Here is a 19,618-nt window from a genome sequence, read left to right on the forward strand (position 1 = left end):
CAGAATTACATTTGTGATATTTTCGAAATCCTTGTTATTAAACATGTTACACCTTTTTAACAACATACTAAGAATTTAACCATCACAACCAGCTGAGGGCGCCTTGTCAGATAGAAAGAGTAGGGAGACCGAAACATTGCCTGATTTATTTTTGCGCAAACGTAGCTAGTACTTGCCTCTTTTAAGATTAAAATTAAAAGTATGACATTATAAAACTAATGTAAGCTGTTTAAAAATCGCGAATAAACATAAACATCTCGTTTAACTTTGTTTATTACTTAATTTCTTCGTATTACGGCGGCCAAAGCACCTCGTTTTAGGACCCTTTTTTGTGCCACATTTCAAATTTCAAAACAAACTTGTCGCGGCTGTCAACAACAAGTGAGAATGGATGCGGTGGACTGAAAGGAAGACTCAACAAACAAATAACGTAACAGTCTAAATAAATGTAGCCTTTACATGCATTCATGGTGATTTGTGTTTGATTTCCAACACAATAATCACCATTAAAACGTTTTTGCGTGTATCTGAATGAGGAACGCCTGACTGCACGGAAACACAAACGACCACTTACGTTAGTGGACTTACCATCAGCCAGTTGTATTAAATTAATATTTTTTTAGAGATGGAAGCTCGTGGATTGGCATGCGAAAGCTCAAACAGTGCAGTGAAAGCTCCTTCCATCGAGGACTTCGTGCTCGTCAAACCCATCAGTCGAGGAGCTTTCGGGAAGGTTTACCTCGCCAGAAAGAAATGCAACTCCAAACTCTATGCCATCAAGGTAACGTGTTATCCAGCAAGACATCATTTATAAATATTATATTCTTAATATAAGTTATACTTTTTACAATTAATACAAGAAGACTAACTTTACATTTATTTTGGTATTGTACGTACTCCGCTAACGTTACATTATGTTGTGGGGTTAAAAATGTATTGCTCATTCTTTAAAACTTCATCGTTATTAATAGAAAATGTACTTTTTTGTTTTACCGAGTATCCCAGGGGACAACTGTTATTATATGATTTTTCTGCTAACCAAATTTGACATTTATAAATGCTAATTTATTTACAGGAAACCTAATTTTATAGTATTGTTCACTTAAATGTGCTTATTTCCAAAATCAGAGACTATTTAAACAAAAAAGCCTTGTGCACTTGAAAATATTATTGTTTGTAAATTTATCTAATCTTTATGCTTGTATGAGGTATGTTTATACTAAATGTATATGCAATTGTTCTTTAAATAAATATACATATGAGCAAGCAGTAAAAACAGGCTTAAATAAATTATTCTTATTATAAAAAATCATTTAAAACTGCATTGCACTTCAGTTACAGAAAATAAAACAACTTATTTTTTTTCATTTCCCCCCAAGTGAAATCTTCAAAACCTGTAGATGTTTGATTGAAACAACAGTACAACACATTTCTTTACACAGTGTGATCAGTAGTAGTGTGTAGTAAAAGTAGTACAAATAATACAGTTTAGTAAAAGTATATATTACATATTGGTTTGTTCAAATAGAATTTTCATGTTTTTTTTGTTTTTTTTTGAAAATTCCTAAGAATACATTTTTTTCCTTTTCGTTGTTGACAGTAACTAATGTGTGAGTTATAAAAATGGATGCCAAAATTCTTTCTGTGAAATCCATTACTCAATATGTCTGCAAAACCTCCTGTTCCGTAAATCATTAGCATAGCACCCATTTAATTACAAAATGCCTAATCAGTAAACATTAGTTAACTTTTTTTTTTTTTTTTTTCCAGGTGGTGAAGAAAGCAGAAATGGTGGATAAGAACATGACTGAGCAGATGAGAGCTGAGAGAGATGCTCTGGCTCTCAGTAAAAGCCCTTTCATTGTGCATCTGTTTTACTCCCTTCAAACCGCAACTAAAGTCTATCTGGTATGTACTGGGGTGAAACGTGGCAGGGAAATTTAGTACAAGAAGCATTTGATGACATTAAAACACTCTATTTCAGGATCACAGTGCAACCCCAACCATTTTGAGTTTTTGTACCTTAATCTTGACATTACTTTTTTTTTTTGTTGTTTTGACACGAAATAGCGATTTAAATAAAAAAAGATAACTTGTGGAGAGATGGATTATGCCAGAAATTGTTCCAGCCAATGATAAATACTTAATACAAATACATTTAGCAAGTTGCAGGAAAGCCATAAGTTAAAAATGCTTTAAGGTTGATCCTCCAACAAGAGCTCAATGGATAGGAGTTGTAATGCGACTCTAAATCAGACAGTATCATCTTTGATCCTCCTGGTTTTTACAGGTTTTGTGAAGTTCATATCGCTGCAAATGTTTCAGTGCATGTTTCACACTTTCATAGGTGATGGAGTATCTGATTGGAGGAGATGTGAAATCGCTTCTTCATATTTATGGCTACTTTGATGAGGACATGTCTCTGAAATACATCTCAGAGGTCGCGCTCGCACTGGATTACCTTCACAGACACAGCATTATTCACAGGTATGTCTGAAAAGTAGTGATTTGGAGTGTTTTGTTTGTCAAACTCACCATGTTTAGTTTTTTGTCATTTGTTTTAGGGATTTAAAACCAGACAACATGCTCATCTCGAACGAGGGTCACATTAAGCTTACAGACTTTGGCCTCTCCAAGGTTAAACTCGACAGAGGTATGTTTCTATTTCCTAATAATTAATACTAAAATGTTTATTTTCATCACAAGTTTTACTAAATGTTCTCACCATCCAGAGCTAAACCTGATGGACATTTTAACCACACCATCTTTGGTGAAGCCTACAAAGGATTATTTTCGAACACCAGGTCAAGTTCTGTCACTGATCAGCTCTCTTGGTCTTGTAAGTAGATCTGCAGATGCATAGTTTATATATTGTATGGCTTGATATGTTGTTGTTCCCTGCTTGGTGTGAACGGTCCTTAATCGGTCTCTGTCTCAAAATTGCAGAACACCCCAGTTATAGAGGGTAAGCGTCACAGCAGCACAGTACTGGGCAGCCCAATGTCCTGTGGGAAAGTCAAGCAGAGGAACAGGTCTCTGGGCTCACCTCTCATGAAGAGACGGGCCGAGTACATGAATTCCCCAGTGTGCACAAGTCGAGCTCTAGGTATGTGGTGGATAAATGTACATCCATAGTCTTTCTTGCTGTTCTAGAATAAGGAAGCCTAACTTGTGGTGTTCTCTAGCATCCAACAGTGTGTTCAGTCCTGTCCTGCTGGCGAGGAGTTTGACACCAAGGCTGTTAAAGTCAGGGAAGAGACTCGATACTATGAGTGTTGGGAGCACACACTCATGCATGCTACCATCCACTACTGACTCTGAAAACTGCGTCAGCCCTATGTGGGAAGATGAGCAGGTGGTGTATCCGCATCCGTAGCTTTTGGTTCATTGGGTTTTGAGAAATAGCTTGGCTGACCAAGACAAAGTAGCAAAGAAATTACATTAAAAACGATAGATAGATAGATGGATGGATGGATGGACGGACGGACGGACAGATAGATAGACAGACGGATAGGTAGACAGACAGAAAGACAGACAGACAGACAGACAGACAGACAGACAGACAGATAGATAGATAGATAGATAGATAGATAGATGGATGGATGGATGGATGGATGGATGGATGGATGGATGGATGGATGGATAGATAGATAGATAGACGGATAGATAGACGGATAGATAGACGGATAGATAGATGGATAGATAGATAGACAGACAGACAGACAGACAGACAGACAGACAGACAGACCGACAGATAAAACTTTTAAAACACTTTAAAATATTGATTTTAAATGATGATGGGAAAGATAAAAATAGCATAAATTATCATCACAGTGTAATAAACAATAACCAATGGCAATGAAAACAATTTATTAATGTGCAATAAATAATGCTTTCTTATTTAACATTAAACTAAGTGTACAACTAAGTATAAAATGTGTTTAGTTATGGCCATTTGGGAAAACAACAACAGAGTCTTCCTTGATATTTAATTTATTTTTATATTTTATGTCATAATATTAATATATTGACAAATAGTCAAAGGCAAATGAACCTTTAGTGACAAGGCTGCACTGCCTGGATCAGGTAACAATCCCGCTTCGCACGCTGGCTCCGGATCATCAGGCAGTCCTTATTGTTAAGCTCTAATGTATACAACTAGGCTCTGCTTGTTTGACACATTATTTAAAATATGTGGCTAAGAAATAACTTATCAGAATTAGTTTTTTGATAAAGCCTTATACAAGTCTGAAATGTCATGGTCTTAAAAAGGTCCTTGCAGAAACCCTGTCTTAAGAAAACTTTCTAACTATTTAAATGTTGTTGTTTTTTTTTTTTTTTGCTTGCTGAAAACATATTTTCAGAATAAAAGTGCTGTTTTCTACTACTTACTAGAGTTGTCACGATACTGGAGTTCGATGCCAATTGATACTGAGACCATTTCTACTTCACTTCCCCCTAACATTTGATCACTGTTGAGCCTTTATTCTTTTCGTCACATGCTCAACAGAAATGACTGTGATTGGCCGTTAAGATCATCAGTTCCCCAAACTCACTGCTGTTTACTGAGTGTAAACACATATACAGGGACACTGGAGCATTTTAAATAATTTTAAAGCTGTGAAGACCAGTCGATTCATTAGCAAATCCCCCCTACTGTATGTCAGCTTCTAGACAAACCAGCTGATCTTCACAGCTTTAAAACGCTCCAGTGTATCTTTTGTTAAACTCAGTAAACAGTAGGGAGTTCAGTGAACTGATGACCTTCGCGGCTAGTCTTTTCTGTTGAGAACGTGAACACAATGGCAAATCAGCGCTGTTAAAGAACGCTCTGAACAGAGCTCAAATCAACTCCGTACTGGTCCCAGGGTTGACAGTGCATGTCAAAGCACAAACCAAGCATGAAGACAAATGAATTGTCTATAGACCTCCGAGACAGGATTGTCTCAAGGCACAAGGCTGGGGAAGGTTACAGAAAAATTTCTGCTGCTCTGAAAGTTCCAATGAGCACAGCAGCCTCCATCATGCATAAGTGGAAGATGGGAAAAACTCAGTATTGGTTGGTATCAAATTCCAGTATCGTGACAACACTATTACTTACTCTAGGTTTTTGAATGGTAATGTGCATACAATGAAGTAAATCATTCTGAATTTGTCATTTAATCCTAGAACTTGCATGATGTCGAGAACATTCCACAGCTGAATGGAAGAGAAGTTGACAACAGAAAGTCAAGAAACGTTCCCTTGACTCCTGTGGAAAAGAGGAAGACGCTTCCAGCGCGAGTTCAGGATCACAGCACTGTTTTTACTCCCCTCAATAACCAAGTTAACAACAGCAGGAATATTAAACCAGACCTTTCTGCAAAAAGGCTCCAGTTTGGTGCAACTGACAACTCTGCCACTAAATTGGAGAAGACTGTTCCTCATCAGTCAGTTGGGAATGGTCTTATAAAACCAGAGCCTCTAAAAGAGCTCAAATCTTCAGTGAAGAGAACATTTGAGGAGGTTGAGAAAAGCCCAGAACAGGCTGAGATTTTATGCAAGAAAAATGACGCAGCGTACAAGAGATCCTTCCAGATTCCTGAGAAGACCTCAAGGGCCCACACAGGCTTGACTGGAATTTTCTCGATTGTAGGGCTTGACGATGTTAAAAGTGCACCTAAATGTCAACAGTTCAATGAGAGAACTGGCCCAAAGCAGTCTAGTCCCATAGCTGTGGCCAAAAACCTCTTCTGTGAACTGGAAGATCAGGGGGAAGAGGGGGGTAAAGCAGAGCCCAACTCCAGCTCTTCAACCTCGCCCGGTGATGAGCGAAACATCAGAAGAAGCCTAAGTTTAGAGTCTGACGTCTCAGCACATGAGATGTCACTGGTTGCTAACACGCCACAAAAACTGTCAGACGCCAAACAAGAAGTTTTATCTTCGTCTTTTGAGGAGTTGGACGAAAACGAGATTTCTGCAGTCACCCCGATGGCCAGACCCACGGTTGCTACACCAAAGCATAGCAGCGCAAAGCAGCGCAGGGGTGAATGTGAGCGTTCTCTGCTTGATCATCCTCATGGCCTGTCTGACAGTATGATCAAATCACCCGGCTTCCTCAAACCCAAAAATGTGGTTGCGTTTAGGAGCTACTGTAGCTCAATCAACCGCTCATGTACGTCACATCTCAGCCTGGCCTCGTTTGATGCCATGGAAATGTCTGCGTCAGCGTCCTTTCACAACGCTGTGACTCCAGTTCAGAAGAAAAGGCCCAGTCTAAACAACTCTCTTTACCAGGTGAGGAACTCAAGCAAAACTGGAGAATTATTTAAAGGGATGGTTCTCACTAGAGGTGCAACAATACATACTTCTCATGGTTTGGTTTGGTTTTTGGTCATTGTTTCAGTTTCATTTACATAAACCAAGGTTCTCAGTCTTCTTGAAAGTACTTGAATTTCAACATGTGGATTTAAGGCCTGTAAAGTACATGGAAAAACAAACAGGTCCTTGATAGTGCTTTGTTTATGGTTTTATTTCAACAATTGTACTCAATTGTCAAAAACAGAATGAAAAAACTGAGAAATTTTTAAATTCAAAATCTTACACTTAAATCTTGTACGAGAATACTGACCAATCAATCAATATTTCAGAAATGGCATTCGATTATTGCTAATAATTAGTTTTTTAAAGTATTGAATTTTATCGAAGTTCTTTGAGCATAACTGTTATAAAATGGCCAGTTTTTGAAAATTAATCTAAAATTTTAATGTAAATATCAAGTTTAAGTGAAATGTTAAGTACAGTAAGGACTTCCATAGCACAATATATGCTGTGGTATGAATTACAAAAGTGCTAGATTTAAAATTAATGGTGGTTTAAAAATCATTGAATCTGCTGTTCGTAAAAAGTTGAATAAACACGAGGTTTATTAAGCACTCTTTATTTCGTTAATTCCCTCCTCGCACACATACGAGATATCTTCAATAATCCTTCACCATAAAAAAACCCGCCCCCGCACGCTCTCTTATTTGTAACCCGGATAACCTTCTTTCAGATCAACAAAGTAGAGAGATAACATGTTAACACAGCACAATATATGCTGTGGTATGAATTACAAAAGTGCTCGATTTAAAATTAATGGTGGTTTAAAAATCCTTGTATCTGCTGTTTGTGAAAGCATGAGAACCCTGATCAACTGAAAATTCTAATCAAATATAACACTGCATACTGTAAATAATCTACACTGTATAAATTAAATAAAGGTTAACCATTTCTGAGTCATGTTTTCTTTTTTCCTAGACTCCCCAGCAGATGGTTGTGTCTCACACTCCCTATAGGACACCTAAAAGTGTCCGTAGAGGTCCTGAACGTGTTGAAGGGGCTCCTATTTTGGGTACTCCTGACTACTTGGCACCAGAACTTTTATTAGGCAAGCCTCATGGTAAGAATTTGTTGTTCTGTATTTTAAATGTGTGTTTATCTTTTGTAGACACGCTTCCCTGGGTGTCCAATGCCCATAATGTCACTGGGGTGGTATCTTTTTAAAAGGTACACAATTGTACCAAAAGTTGATTTTCCACTAAATGGTTTGGTTTATTTCTGCTCATTTTGGGAGCTTTACCTCTGTGCTCTGTACCTAGTAACTGGTACTTAGTACCCATTTGGGTGAGGTTACAAGCAAGCCATAATCTTAAACCAATAAGACACCAAACCCACTACTTTTAAATAGTCTGCAGAAGCCGCTGCTTCCATTACGTCTGTGCTGTGAGTTGGTTTGTGTCACATTTACTGCAGTGTAAATGCATGCATTGTTGTGACAACAGTACCATACCATGCAGGGGAAAAGCAGCTAAATGGGACTATATAAGCTTTATTTCTGTTCAAAGTCGCGAATTAGATTTATGCCTAAACTGGAATATTACATAAAACATTTGTGAATAAAGCATTGTTTTCATCCAAAAAGTCAAAGAGAACTAAATCAACACTTCGTGAAAAAACTGGTGCCAAATATTAAAAGTAGAATTTTCTGCACTGGAAGAAGCCACTGTGAGCCTTTTTTCTTTAAAAATAAAGTACTTGTGCCTCTGAAGATATAGATGCAATGCATACATGGTGGCTTTTGGAGGTGTGAGACACTCTTTGAGAGAGCCATTTTGATGATGGACATTGGCTGAGAAATTTTAGAATGACCAAAACATTTTAAAATGTTGTCAAATTTGATCAGTCCACTGGTTTGTGTATTAATCCCATTGCATCCCATTATGCTGTCAAGTAATATGTTCAAAGAAAATCAACCTTTAATTTAATTTTTTTATTTTAAATTTATTTTTGCGCATGCAGGAATTTATTCAATAAATAAAGGCATTTTTTTATTTTTTTTTATATAGAATAAAATTGATCCTACTCAGTTGTGCATATAAGTTTTTTTTGTAGTATTCCGAAATACACATAAAAATAGGTGGATGGAAACGTATCTTATATTGATACCTTAGGGCCGGGAAAGAACAAGCCCGACAGTCAGATGTTAGGCTTCATTGGTCCGTCGTTCCAGTTAGTTGGTTTGGTGTGTTCCACACATAGCCTTTTCGGGTTAATGTCTGAGCTTGTTGGCCTGATTCAGCATGTCGAATCTGCATCATCCATCGACTGAAGAGAGGGCTCTGACTGGTTATTCAGCAATGAATCAGAGCCTGAGTGTGATGTTGTGAAGTGACGTGGCAAGTGAACAATTCAAGCCATGAAAGAACACAAAGAGGCCGGCTGTAATTTCGCTACATTTCTGAAATATTTGCAAATTCTTAGATTGTTAGACACCGTTGCAGAAGCAAATTCCTCCATGGTGAGTGCCATTTACTGTGATAATGGTTCTAAACGCTGCTTTGTTTTTGCTTTGTACGTGTGCATCGTAAGTTTCAGTTTTTCCGTTCTAACGACAAAACAGAAACTGCACCTTGCTATGTGGAAAGACATGTGCTTTTGTGCAGGCGCAGAACGTGCACTCTGAAATGAGTTGGCTTTCAGTTGGTGTGTTCATGCACAGCTTTTTGGTCCAGATGTGAGGCAATAACACAGTTGGGTTTCCTCTGTTCTAATTCTTCGGCTTTGGATTGGTGTGTACCGGCCCTTAAAGGTAGTACATACATATCAGTATCTAAAAATTACCACGTAATTACAAAATTACGGGTGTACCTTTTGAAAAGGTACTGCACCAGTGACCACTTTTAAACCTTTATTTCTGAAACTGTATAAAATGTGGAATTAATATGAGATGTATCAAACTTGTCCCTAACATAAACCATACATACAATACTTTGAACATACAAACATACTTCACTAGCAGCAAATTTTGGATAAGAATAAAAAGTGGCCAGAATATCTGAACAAATTTGTGCAATCATAAAAACATGTAATACAAAGTGGGTCTGAATTTCTTTCATTAACAGCCATTATGTTTTAGTTTCAGGGCCTGTACGTTATGGTATGTATGTTTTAAAAGTATTCGGCTCAGACTTCATGCCATGAAGCTGTTGGTGCATGTGCGGGCAGCTTATCTTTGATGCATTAGACGAGGACGTGGCTGACTAATTTCATTATGGGTTACAGCTTTTGTGATTTGGCGGCTCTTGATTTATCACCCTTAATGCTTCTGTATTGCTGCTGTCTGAACTCTGATGGGATGTTATGACGGTGCTTGGGAATTCTGGGGCATTCAACTTGAGTAAAATATCCAGAAAAGTGTAAGCTAACTTCAGTCTTGTTTACACCTGGTTTTTCATCAATCCGTTCACAAGTAGACAATTATAGGTGTAAATGTTTGAGCTTGTCCACAACTTTCTAGATGTAGTCAAAAAATGCTTTGGAGTGCATTGATTTGTAGTGTAAAGGCTAATTTATACTTCTGCATCGAGTCTGCGCGTATGCTCCGGTGCAGCCTTCATGGGGTTGCATAGACCTCGTCGTGGCTGATGCCGACACTGATGCGCACCTCTCTAAAAATGTAACTACACATCGCAACGACGCATAGCACAAGCTCTGTGATTGGCCACTTGGTAGCTGTGACCAGTGTGGGCGGGGCAGAGAGCCGCGCGAACATATTGGAGTGAGTGTTTACACGTGTCAAAGTGAAGTAGCTTTAAATGAAAACTGTTGTTTTGTGTTTACCTTATGATAGTTTTTGCACGTTCGCCGGTTTCCGTCTCGGAGTGAGCGAGTTTTAGCTACTTGTACATTTAAGGGAGCATTCAGAAAAAACAAAACACTTACGAGAAAACAAGACACAGAGGAACATAAAAAGCTATTGCCAACTAGCGTTTCAAAATGCACCGCTACACGCAAGGCAGGCGCCGTGGGTCATGTCGATCACACGATGCAAAAGTATAAACCAGTCTTAAAAAAAACAACTGTTCTCCGTTCACTGACCTAATGCTAGATTGTTTCTGCAACATCATATGGGAAAGCGCACCTCAACAAGGAAGTCATACTAAGAGTTGGTGGTAACTTATTTCAAGTAATGTGATTTTTATGTTATTTTATTACTATTTTTAACTAGTAAAAATGACTTTTTTTGCATTCTAAAATGCCTCAACCAAACAAATTCCATTTTGTCAGGTCAGATTCATGGTGGCAGGCCAGATTGACCATCAGTGTTCCCTATGGCCAGTCTGCAGATCCTTGAATCCTTAAGTCTTAAATTCTGTAGTATAAAATAAGGTTTTAATCAGTCTTAAATGTCTTAAGTCTGCATTTCCGAGATCTTAAAAATGCTATCAAATGACCCTGTAAATAAGACTTTGTTTTCATTTTAAAATCTACTTAAACCTTGTTGTCTATCATCACACAGATCAACATAGGTGGAACTAAAGTCCATTTTTAGTCGTTGGCAGAACCCAATATATGATTATGTAATTAACATTCACTGGGAGTTTGCTTATGTAATTGAAGTTCGCAGATAACAATAGCTCATAATTGCTGCATCAACCAGTTTATTAACAAATGACGAGCTAAAGTTGAATATAAAATATAAAATATAAATATAAATATAAAATAAGTCTTAAATATAACTTTTAGAAACCCGCAGATACCCTGTTATTAGGAAGAGACACTTTAGTTATCTTTGACTAATTAACAGTGCTTTTTGTTGTTTTATGTAGAGGTTTTTTTCAATTCAACGTTCTTCAGTATATCTTTCATATTGAACAACAGACTGAATTTCCATTTTTGTGTGAACGGTCTTTTTAATACCAGGTGGGGGATTTGTTGTGCTTTCGAAACATTGCTGTATTTTGTTAGAATGGACTAACATGTTAACTTCAGAGTTTGCTGATGGTGTTGGCTCTTAACAATGGAACCATGGGGATGGTTTACAAAAAATTTGTGCCAGTTTAGTGCAAAAACATAGCATATTGAGTTGAATCCATTGCCTTCCAGAGTACCCTACAACTGATCTTGCATAATTGAAGACTTTGACAAAGAGAGACCATCTTTTTGAGTACCCAGAACACCCTAGCAACTGCATAGCAACATCCTGAAAACCACCCAGCACATCCCAGCATTAGTGTTTTATGATTTATTTATTTTTGCCTCGGCAATTGTGTTGTTAAACAGATATTTTATTTTTACTTACCAATTATTTATTGTTTGTCAAATGTTATTATTACTAATGGAAAAAGCTCACCCTTAAGGCTTTATGTTAGATATCTTTGAAGGTATTCATGTCTTTAAATTTTATCTAAGACTTATGAGATTGTAAATGTTATTGATTGCTAAATTATAGATTATTTCCACCAATTAAACCACCATTATGTTGGGACAAGATGTTACCAGTGTGAGAGTTTTTCATTATGAATATCAACAGTGACAATTCATATTAAACTAAACTGAATCAGTTTCAATCTAACTAGAACTACATTAGAATTTTACCAGCCTGACATGCTGTATATCACCTACTAAATATAATATTGTTATGGCCTTTATTTTTTATTGTCCTGTTGACCTGTTTATGTAAAGACGCAATCTATATTGTATAACGTACTATAGAAATAAGTAAGTTCACTTGAATCTTTAAATAATTTTGTGAGATCAAAGATCTAGATGTTTGATAGCAGTTTCCACTTTTTGTAGATTTTTTTTTAATTGACATTTAAAGTATATTCTATATAGTGTGAATCTCTCGCGTGGCATCATGGGATAGTGTAACGTACATTGGATGTTTATTACAGAATTTCGCTGGGAGTAGGTCACCCGGGTACTTCTCGCGTACTGTTTTTGAATACTATGAATTTGGACATACTACTCAGCTCATACTGTTTTTCGCATACTGGATAATAAGTCAGGTATGCGATTTCGGACGCAGCCGGAAATAGACAGTTTCAATGAAGAAAAACTGACTCTAGCATTGCTTTTCAGATAAACAAGTATCTGCAAACGTATTATGGTATTTTATTTTTTATAAGAGTCAAAAACGTACATAAAGCACCTTTAAAATCCAATAAATTGACTGTTGTTTTTTTTTTTTTTTTTTTTTTTTTTTTAGTTTGTTTGTTTTTTGCATTTTGTTTTTGTAATTGGACTCCGAAACTATTTCACATCAAGATATGTATTTATTGGCCATATATTGGTTATCGTCCTCCAAATATGGGCCAAAATAATTATATTAGTGCATCCAAACACAGCATTGAGCTTTTTACAGATTTTTTTTTTTTATTACGTAACATTATCTATCATGATACCAGAGTTCATGTCATGCTGGTTTTGTGTGTTCTGCTGTTTCCCTTCCCCCTAAAAATCAACTTATCATCGCTGCTATCACTGCTGTATAATAGTGGTCACTTTCTAACGTGTGTTCTAGAATGTTGTGCATTTAGTAATCTGAGCTTGAGTCTTTTTTTTTTTTTTGCTTTCTGACAGATTTCATGGTGGACTGGTGGGCATTGGGTGTTTGTCTGTTCGAGTTTCTCACGGGAGTCCCACCTTTCAACGATGAGACCCCTCAATTGGTGTTTCAGAACATTCTCAACAGAGGTAAGAAGGATGAAGACTCTTTAAGATTTCCTACATTTCTTCAAGGTTATTCTTGGTCCAGTGTTGTGTTTATTTTCACTTCATTATAATCTTGGGATTATAGACAATTATTTCTGCCAGGGATTAAAAAACATATATAATAGAGTCTATCTCACAAGTCTGACTCTGTTTCTCCTATATTTGAGTTTACATCTACATTATGAGCTATAAATTTGCTTTTCCAAGTAAACATAACATACTCTCAGAATTCAGAGAAAATGAAAAGTCAAAATTATACAAATAAAACAGGCTTCCATACTTGATAGTTCCACTATATGACTTTTTTGAATTCGTATCATACCATACGTCAAAATTAGTTCTAATTGAAAATGTGTTTATTAATTGCATATTAACATAAGTAAGCAAATGCTCTTCTCCGTGAAGAGGTGGTTGTGGTGACTTTTTTCTGATCCCCGTGTGCTTTATGAATGAATGTGTACAGATATACCATGGCCAGACGGAGAAGAGGAGTTGACTCCAAATTCAAGAAATGCCATTGAGATTCTGCTCACCATGGACACACTCAAACGGGCCGGCTTAAAAGGTGAATCAGGCTTGAAAACTTCAGATTTGTTTATGCAGTAGAGATTAGGATGTGACGAGATCTGGCGTTATGAGATCTCACAAGATTAAATCAATATGTCTTTTACTATTCTCGTCTATTTACTTCATACTCGCATCCAGTAGCTCAGAGCTTGTCACGGGGGCATGACATGTTGCTGAATTAAAGTGAAACTGTTGATTAATTAAAAAGGAAACACCCAAAATTTGAAGTTCAATTTGTGAACATGAGTTTGATTTCTCATGTGAAACTGTACAGGGGTGTTAGCAAAATATTTTGCTGCATATAATTAATTGTAAAATACCATTCATTACAAGTGGATTTAAAAAAAAAAACTAAATTGTTTTACTTCTTTTTTTTCAGCTGAATAAAAATCTTTTTTTCCATTCATATTTTAGCAATTATTTTGCTAATATTTAAAATAATATCCAAAAAAGACATATAATTCATTAATACAATGCTTTTTTCATTCATATATTTCATCATTGAAGATTTCTTAAAATGAGTTTAAAAATCGCGCCTCGTGAACCCAATCTCGTTTCTTGGAGTAAGCATCTCGTCACACTTCAAGTAGGGATGTAACTGTACAGAATTCTTTAAATCGGTAAATAACAACGATGCAATAAAAGCTGTTTTGCTGCTTTTCGATGACTCCCACCGAAATGGTAAGGGGTTCTGATCACATTAAACCTCTTTAACATTTGTAATAGGCTACTAAGCGACTAATGTTATTGGAGTCCCAGTTCTGACTTTCATTTTCAAACCGTCTGCTAGTTTTTTTATTGTTAAGACGTGAGGTGAACTATGTGCTCCTGCTTTCAGCATTATGCCACGTAAAATGGTGTTTAAACTCAAATTGGTAGCATTTAACACTGAATAAAGCACATAACCAGTCCCTTAGGTTTTCTTTATCATCTATTATATGCTGTTGTTCTGCTGTGACATTGTGGAAATGGAAAGCATTTCTAAAATTTTGTCACAGGTGGTTAGGACAAAGATACCTTTTATTGTGTGTCGCGGCCCAGCATGTTGTTAGGACACCGTGTAAGCCTTTACTTTTTTCAGTGGAAGAGTTATCTAATTACGCTAATTAGTTACTTTGTGACTCATCACACCCAACACTGCTGGCTGTTGGATTAGTTTATCTTAATCTAACACGTGTTTTTGTGTGTTGTGTTTGTGCAGAGTTGAAGGATCACCCGTTTTTTGATGGTGTGGACTGGGAAAACCTACACCATCAGACGATGCCCTTCATCCCACAGCCTGACAACGAGACTGACACATCGTACTTTGAGGCCAGGAATACGGCACAACATCTGACCGTTTCCGGCTTCAGTCTCTAAGCACAACGTGGAGACGCGGTTTGCTCAGAACTGTTGTTGAGGATCCCATCATGCTCTTCCATTCTTTGTTTTGTCTTTTGGTTTTTCATGTCAAATATTTTATGTGACTTTATTTCTGTATTTCAGTCAGGTGGCTTTTTATTTACCGACAGTATATGCACATACATGCTGCCAGATGGCCCATTCGTTATCGGAAAAAGTAATATATTATGTAACACTACTATAGATATCGACTCTTTAATGCACATTTACACTCAAGGCACTGAAGACACTGCTGTTTTACTCTAGTTTTCATGAAAACTATACTTGTCGGGCTGAAATTTTAACATGCTAAATGTTTTAACTAGTCTTAAAGCAAGTACGATTGCTGCTTCAAAAACATTTCTTTATTCATTAATCATTTAATGTGTACACAACACCTTTAAACACATCCGTGGTTTATAATGTTACCTGTTTTAAAATGATTCTAAAAGGGCTTCCTGTTAAATAAAATAAAATACAACTATTGCATTACAGTTTTTCTTAAACACTATAATACTACAACAGCCTTTTCAATTAACCTTTCAAAACTATAATGCCATTTTTCAAAAAGCACACCAATTTCTCTAAACTTTAAGTGTGGTTTTATTTATAAACTAATTTCAAGAGGATCACGTGCTTATGATTGAACAGGACTGGTACAGCTTCTGCTCTGTATATTGCACCAGTCAGATGAATATTGACATACTATAAATAACCAGAGTTTTCCACTCTAGTCATCTTGGTCGTGAAGAATCCCCCTTTCCGCTCCTACTCCTACCCTGTCCATAGGGTGGCACATCGGCCCAGTGGTTAGCACTGTTGCCTCACAGCAAAACTCCACTGGTTCGAGTCCTTACCGGGCCAGGCGGCATTTCTGTGCACAGTTTGCAATTTCTCCCAGTGTTCCCATGGGTTTCCCCCGGTTTCCTTACACCGTCCAAAGACATACACCATAAGTAAATTGACTACGCCAAAATAGCATCTTAAGACAACTCTAAGCCAGATATATCTTAGCACGTTTACAAGCAGGGGAGTTATTTTCTGGGAGACTTAACCCTAAAAATGACTGCGATTTGCCTTGAAGGTCAGCAGTTCACCACACTTCACCGAGTGCTAACACGGATGCACGAAGGCTGGAGCGTTTTAAAGATGCAAAGATCAGTTAAGTCATCAGCGGATCGATCGTCTGTGTTTGCACTCAGTACATCAGTGAAGTGCGGTGGGTGAACTGGTGACCTCAAAGGCCAATCACAGTCATTTCTGTTGAGCACAGGTGAACACCATAGCAAATCAGTGGTGTTGCGTTCAACATTGCTTAAATATTAGTGGGAAATTGACAGTGTTTATAAATTCCAGTATTGAAATTCAGCATCTTGACAACTGAATGAATCAGTTCATTAACTTTAGTTTGATGTTTGACTTTGGTGTATTTGAGAAAGAAAACGTTAGCTAACCAGTGGCATTTCTCTTAACTTAGCTGAAAATGAGGTCTGATATCCTTTTTTATTTTCACTTTCTATTCAGAACGGACCTTCGGGTCACTCGGAAGACAGTGAAATGATAAATGTGTGTAGCTTTCTTTACGCTGATAAGATATACAGCCAGGTACACAACATTCCTCTGTGACTCATGCGATACTTCCGGGTTTCTTCTCACCGCAGCCTTGATTTCACTCTTGTAATGGCAGCCGTGTGAAATCAGTCTATTGAATTATAATTGTGAAATGCTACATTTTAATTTAAATTAGGGTAGAAAAGACAAAGAAGCTGCTGCAGCTGTGTATAAAATACATTTATTGTTTATTTTATTGAGTGCAGTATTGGACCGGATGTTAATAACCTGGTTTTTATTTGATTTTCATTTTATAAACACATTATGTTAGTTTACACTCTGCATAGTAATGACTTCTTTCTCCAAGTGGTCTAGAAACATTTGTCTACTGTACACTAGCTAGTGTGTGTGTGTGTGTGTGTGTGTGTGTGTGTGTGTGTGTGTGTGTGTGTGTGTGTGTGTGTGTGTGTGTGTCTTCAGCTTGTCCAGCTTCACTCAGAGTCTGACAGACGCAGCAGAGGAAGTTCGGGATCAGCATCTGTTCTCCTCAGTTCCTCTGCTACTCCTGCTCTCCGCCTATAAATCATTGACAGCGTTTATCTACACTCATCCTCACAACACAACCCAAGCCATGACTACTGGACTCAGATCAGTGTAATGTGTCTGGCCACCTGTGCAGTGCAACCAGGGATGACGCTCAAGATCATCTAAACTAGGCCGATCAGCCGGCGCTGCACTGAGACACCAGCGGATCAGCTGACGGCACTCTGAACACACAACAGCGTCTTCAGAAACACACAACAACACACGTCTGCATCTCTGAGTGTGTGTAAATCTCTAACCTGTGGACAGCTGTCTGGGGAAGAGCAGTCTGCTTCTGGACGTGACCCTCCGTGCGCCTCTGAAGGGGAAGCGGTCGCACAGGATGTTGAAGAGCGTCACTCCGACCGACCAGACTGTAGCTGGAGCCGCATGGTAGCGATGTCTTCTGAACCACTCGGGAGGAGCGTATGCAGGAGTGCCTGAGAGACACAAGGAGAGCACAAACACACACTCAGAATGCTGCAGGACAGAGCAATTCTCCTTACTTGGCATCACAAACATCAGAACATCTCCTAGAACTCAAACCCACCTGCAAAGTATCTGTAGGCCGAGCTCTTCAGCTGATCTCCACAGCCGAAGTCCAGCAGCTTGATGTCCTGGGTCTCTGTGGAGATCAGCAGGTTCTCCGGCTTGACGTCCCGGTGCAGGACGCCGCGGCTCTCGCAGTGTTTCAGCGCCGCGATCAGCTGCACCAGCACTCTCTTGGCCAGACGCTCGTCCAGACAGCCGTTCTCCTCGCAGAAGCTCTGGAGATCTTGGCAGGGGGCCGGACGCTCCAGGATCAGGACGTAGCGTCTGGGACGGTCAAACCAGTCCAGCAGCTGCAGGACACTGGGGCAGGCGGGAGCTGAAGTGACACGGATCATCAACGCCACCTCCAGCGGCAGCCGACCCTGACCGTCCTGCAGAACAAACACTCCATTACCTCCAGAACTGAAGCAAACCCCTCAACAGATTCACACTCGACCTACAACTCTCAGTGTCTCGCAGGTTCGGTCTTTAGAGACGTACTTGATGGCCACCTGCACACAGAACAGCGTCATCATTTACTGACATCAACATTTCTAAAGCATGTCTGAGTGAAGGAGGGAGGAAAAAGTCTTACTGGCAGTCCATCAGACCTGCGGATCCCAGCAAACACCGAGCCGAATCCACCTCGTCCCAGCAGCGGGCCCTTCACATACTCATCTGACACACAAGAAATGAAGAACACATGCAAATCATTTCAGAAGTGAGCCCTAAGATCTGGAAAATGAGCCTGTGCTGACCTCTGCGAGAGCGTTTGGCTGATCTCCGGGATGAGGTGGACCGGGTTTGCTGGCTGTCGATCTGCCTCTTCCTCTTCTTCTGGTCTGTGGACACAGAATCAGCCAACTGGGACGACAGAGGTGCCAAATAACCCGGAAGCTCATCGGTGGCTTCCTGCGTGTCTGTGTCCAGAGCTGCTGTCTGTGTCTCGGGGAAAGCAGCACTCCTGGATCTGGAGCGGCCTGAGGATCAAACATCAAACACACACAGACTGATTATTAATTATTAATTAAACAACACTTAATCTCACTGCTCACTTTATTTTTGACTTTCAATTGATTTTTTCTGTTTTTCCTGTTGTTATTATAATTGTTTTAATGAATAACACTCATGTCACAAACGTTTTTAAGAAATCTTTTATTTGTAACATCATACAATGCCAGTTACAAACAAATGAAAAATGTTAAAGGCTTACCTCGACTTTCACCCACGAGAGCCATGGACAACCTCCAACCTGCAATGAAACAAGAAAATACAGCAAAAGGTATGAAAATAAAAAGTAAAAGGATAGAAAATTAAAAACAAGAACAAAACGAAGTGGAAATTTAAAAAGATCAACAAAATAAGCGATTGTCAAGAAATAATCCAAATTCCTGCAAGAAAATCAAACCAATTAAAGAATTTAAACAAGTTTTCTGTCAGAAATCCTCAAACAGCTTCAGAAATCTCAGAATCCGCTCAGAAATGCTCTGCAAATGTCGCCTCGCCTCAACCAACAGCCTGCAAAAGCTTTCGCGTGTTCATATATCGAGTCAAATCTCAAATCATAACACGCGTTGCCATAGCAACTCCACTTCAAAACCCGCTGTCCTCGCACCTGAGCATGGCAAAACAATATATTCATGCAAACGCATTTAAATATTTTAATATGTTTAAAGCGTTATTAATTTCATTTCTATTAAGGATTTATTCAATGTCAATCACACGCAGTCAATAACGGTCATCATGCTAATAACAAACAAAAACTGAAAGCCATATTTATTATTATTATTATTATACAAGTTATGTTTTTTTAAAAAGCCTAAATTTGCTTTCCCCATAAATTTATTAGGCCAAAGAGCTTATCACCACAATCGAGCGTTTTGTAGAGCTAGATCACGACTTAATAATTAAAAGTTGTTATGTCTTGATCACGACAAAACAACTCTAATTAAGTCGTGATCACGACATAACAACTTTAATTAAGTCGTGA

At 38.3% G+C, this 19,618-nt stretch overlaps 3 protein-coding genes across 7 annotated transcripts in view; 1 reads left to right on the forward strand and 2 right to left on the reverse strand.

Moving 5' to 3' along the window:
- The window catches only part of gpr158a (G protein-coupled receptor 158a), a 741,191-nt gene that overhangs the window by 128,108 nt on the left and 593,465 nt on the right, over nt 1-19,618 (reverse strand). The gene's annotated exons all lie outside the window — the stretch shown is intronic.
- On the forward strand, nt 343-15,458 carry mastl (microtubule associated serine/threonine kinase-like). 3 transcript variants are annotated; one of them, XM_021470139.2, is made up of 13 exons: nt 351-781; nt 1,771-1,908; nt 2,348-2,487; nt 2,565-2,653; nt 2,733-2,839; nt 2,947-3,106; nt 3,186-3,355; nt 5,170-6,276; nt 7,279-7,420; nt 9,437-9,457; nt 12,886-12,999; nt 13,481-13,582; nt 14,786-15,448. In XM_021470139.2, the coding sequence occupies exons 1-13, from the start codon at nt 626-628 to the stop codon at nt 14,941-14,943; spliced, it is 2,604 nt and encodes an 867-aa protein (XP_021325814.1). In that variant the 5' UTR covers nt 351-625; the 3' UTR covers nt 14,944-15,448. The 3 variants fall into 3 exon arrangements, 2 of the variants coding, with proteins under 2 accessions (NP_001003609.2, XP_021325814.1); NM_001003609.2 differs by lacking the exon at nt 9,437-9,457 and having other exon boundaries at nt 343-781; nt 14,786-15,458; XR_012399105.1 differs by lacking the exon at nt 9,437-9,457 and having other exon boundaries at nt 12,886-13,064; nt 13,402-13,582.
- On the reverse strand, nt 6,493-19,143 carry pimr63 (Pim proto-oncogene, serine/threonine kinase, related 63). 3 transcript variants are annotated; one of them, XM_073941409.1, is made up of 8 exons: nt 18,842-19,143; nt 18,387-18,608; nt 18,224-18,306; nt 18,090-18,140; nt 17,648-18,020; nt 17,358-17,537; nt 17,187-17,282; nt 16,742-17,091 (listed from the first exon to the last, which is right to left on the reverse strand). In XM_073941409.1, the coding sequence occupies exons 1-8, from the start codon at nt 18,864-18,866 to the stop codon at nt 17,075-17,077; spliced, it is 1,047 nt and encodes a 348-aa protein (XP_073797510.1). In that variant the 5' UTR covers nt 18,867-19,143; the 3' UTR covers nt 16,742-17,074. The 3 variants fall into 3 exon arrangements, with proteins under 3 accessions (XP_017209421.3, XP_073797510.1, XP_073797508.1); XM_017353932.4 differs by lacking the exons at nt 16,742-17,091; nt 17,187-17,282 and adding an exon at nt 6,493-8,669; XM_073941407.1 differs by having other exon boundaries at nt 16,997-17,282.

Source organism: Danio rerio, chromosome 24, assembly GCF_049306965.1.
Source record: "Danio rerio strain Tuebingen ecotype United States chromosome 24, GRCz12tu, whole genome shotgun sequence".
Classification (NCBI taxonomy): domain Eukaryota; kingdom Metazoa; phylum Chordata; class Actinopteri; order Cypriniformes; family Danionidae; genus Danio; species Danio rerio.

Excerpts from the sequence above, each read along its gene's own strand:
- mastl (XM_021470139.2), top strand. The coding sequence starts at position 626 with ATGGAAGCTCGTGGATTGGCATGCGAAAGCTCAAACAGTGCAGTGAAA. Across the intron at positions 3,107-3,185 it reads GTGCACAAGTCGAGCTCTAG|CATCCAACAGTGTGTTCAGT; the intron begins GTATGTGGTGGA and ends GGTGTTCTCTAG. Across the intron at positions 7,421-9,436 it reads TTTATTAGGCAAGCCTCATG|TTTCAGGGCCTGTACGTTAT; the intron begins GTAAGAATTTGT and ends ATTATGTTTTAG.
- pimr63 (XM_073941407.1), bottom strand. The coding sequence starts at position 18,866 with ATGGCTCTCGTGGGTGAAAGTCGAG. Across the intron at positions 17,538-17,647 it reads GGCCTACAGATACTTTGCAG|GCACTCCTGCATACGCTCCT; the intron begins GTGGGTTTGAGT and ends TGTGTCTCTCAG. Across the intron at positions 17,283-17,357 it reads CCCCAGACAGCTGTCCACAG|AGTGCCGTCAGCTGATCCGC; the intron begins GTTAGAGATTTA and ends TTGTGTGTTCAG.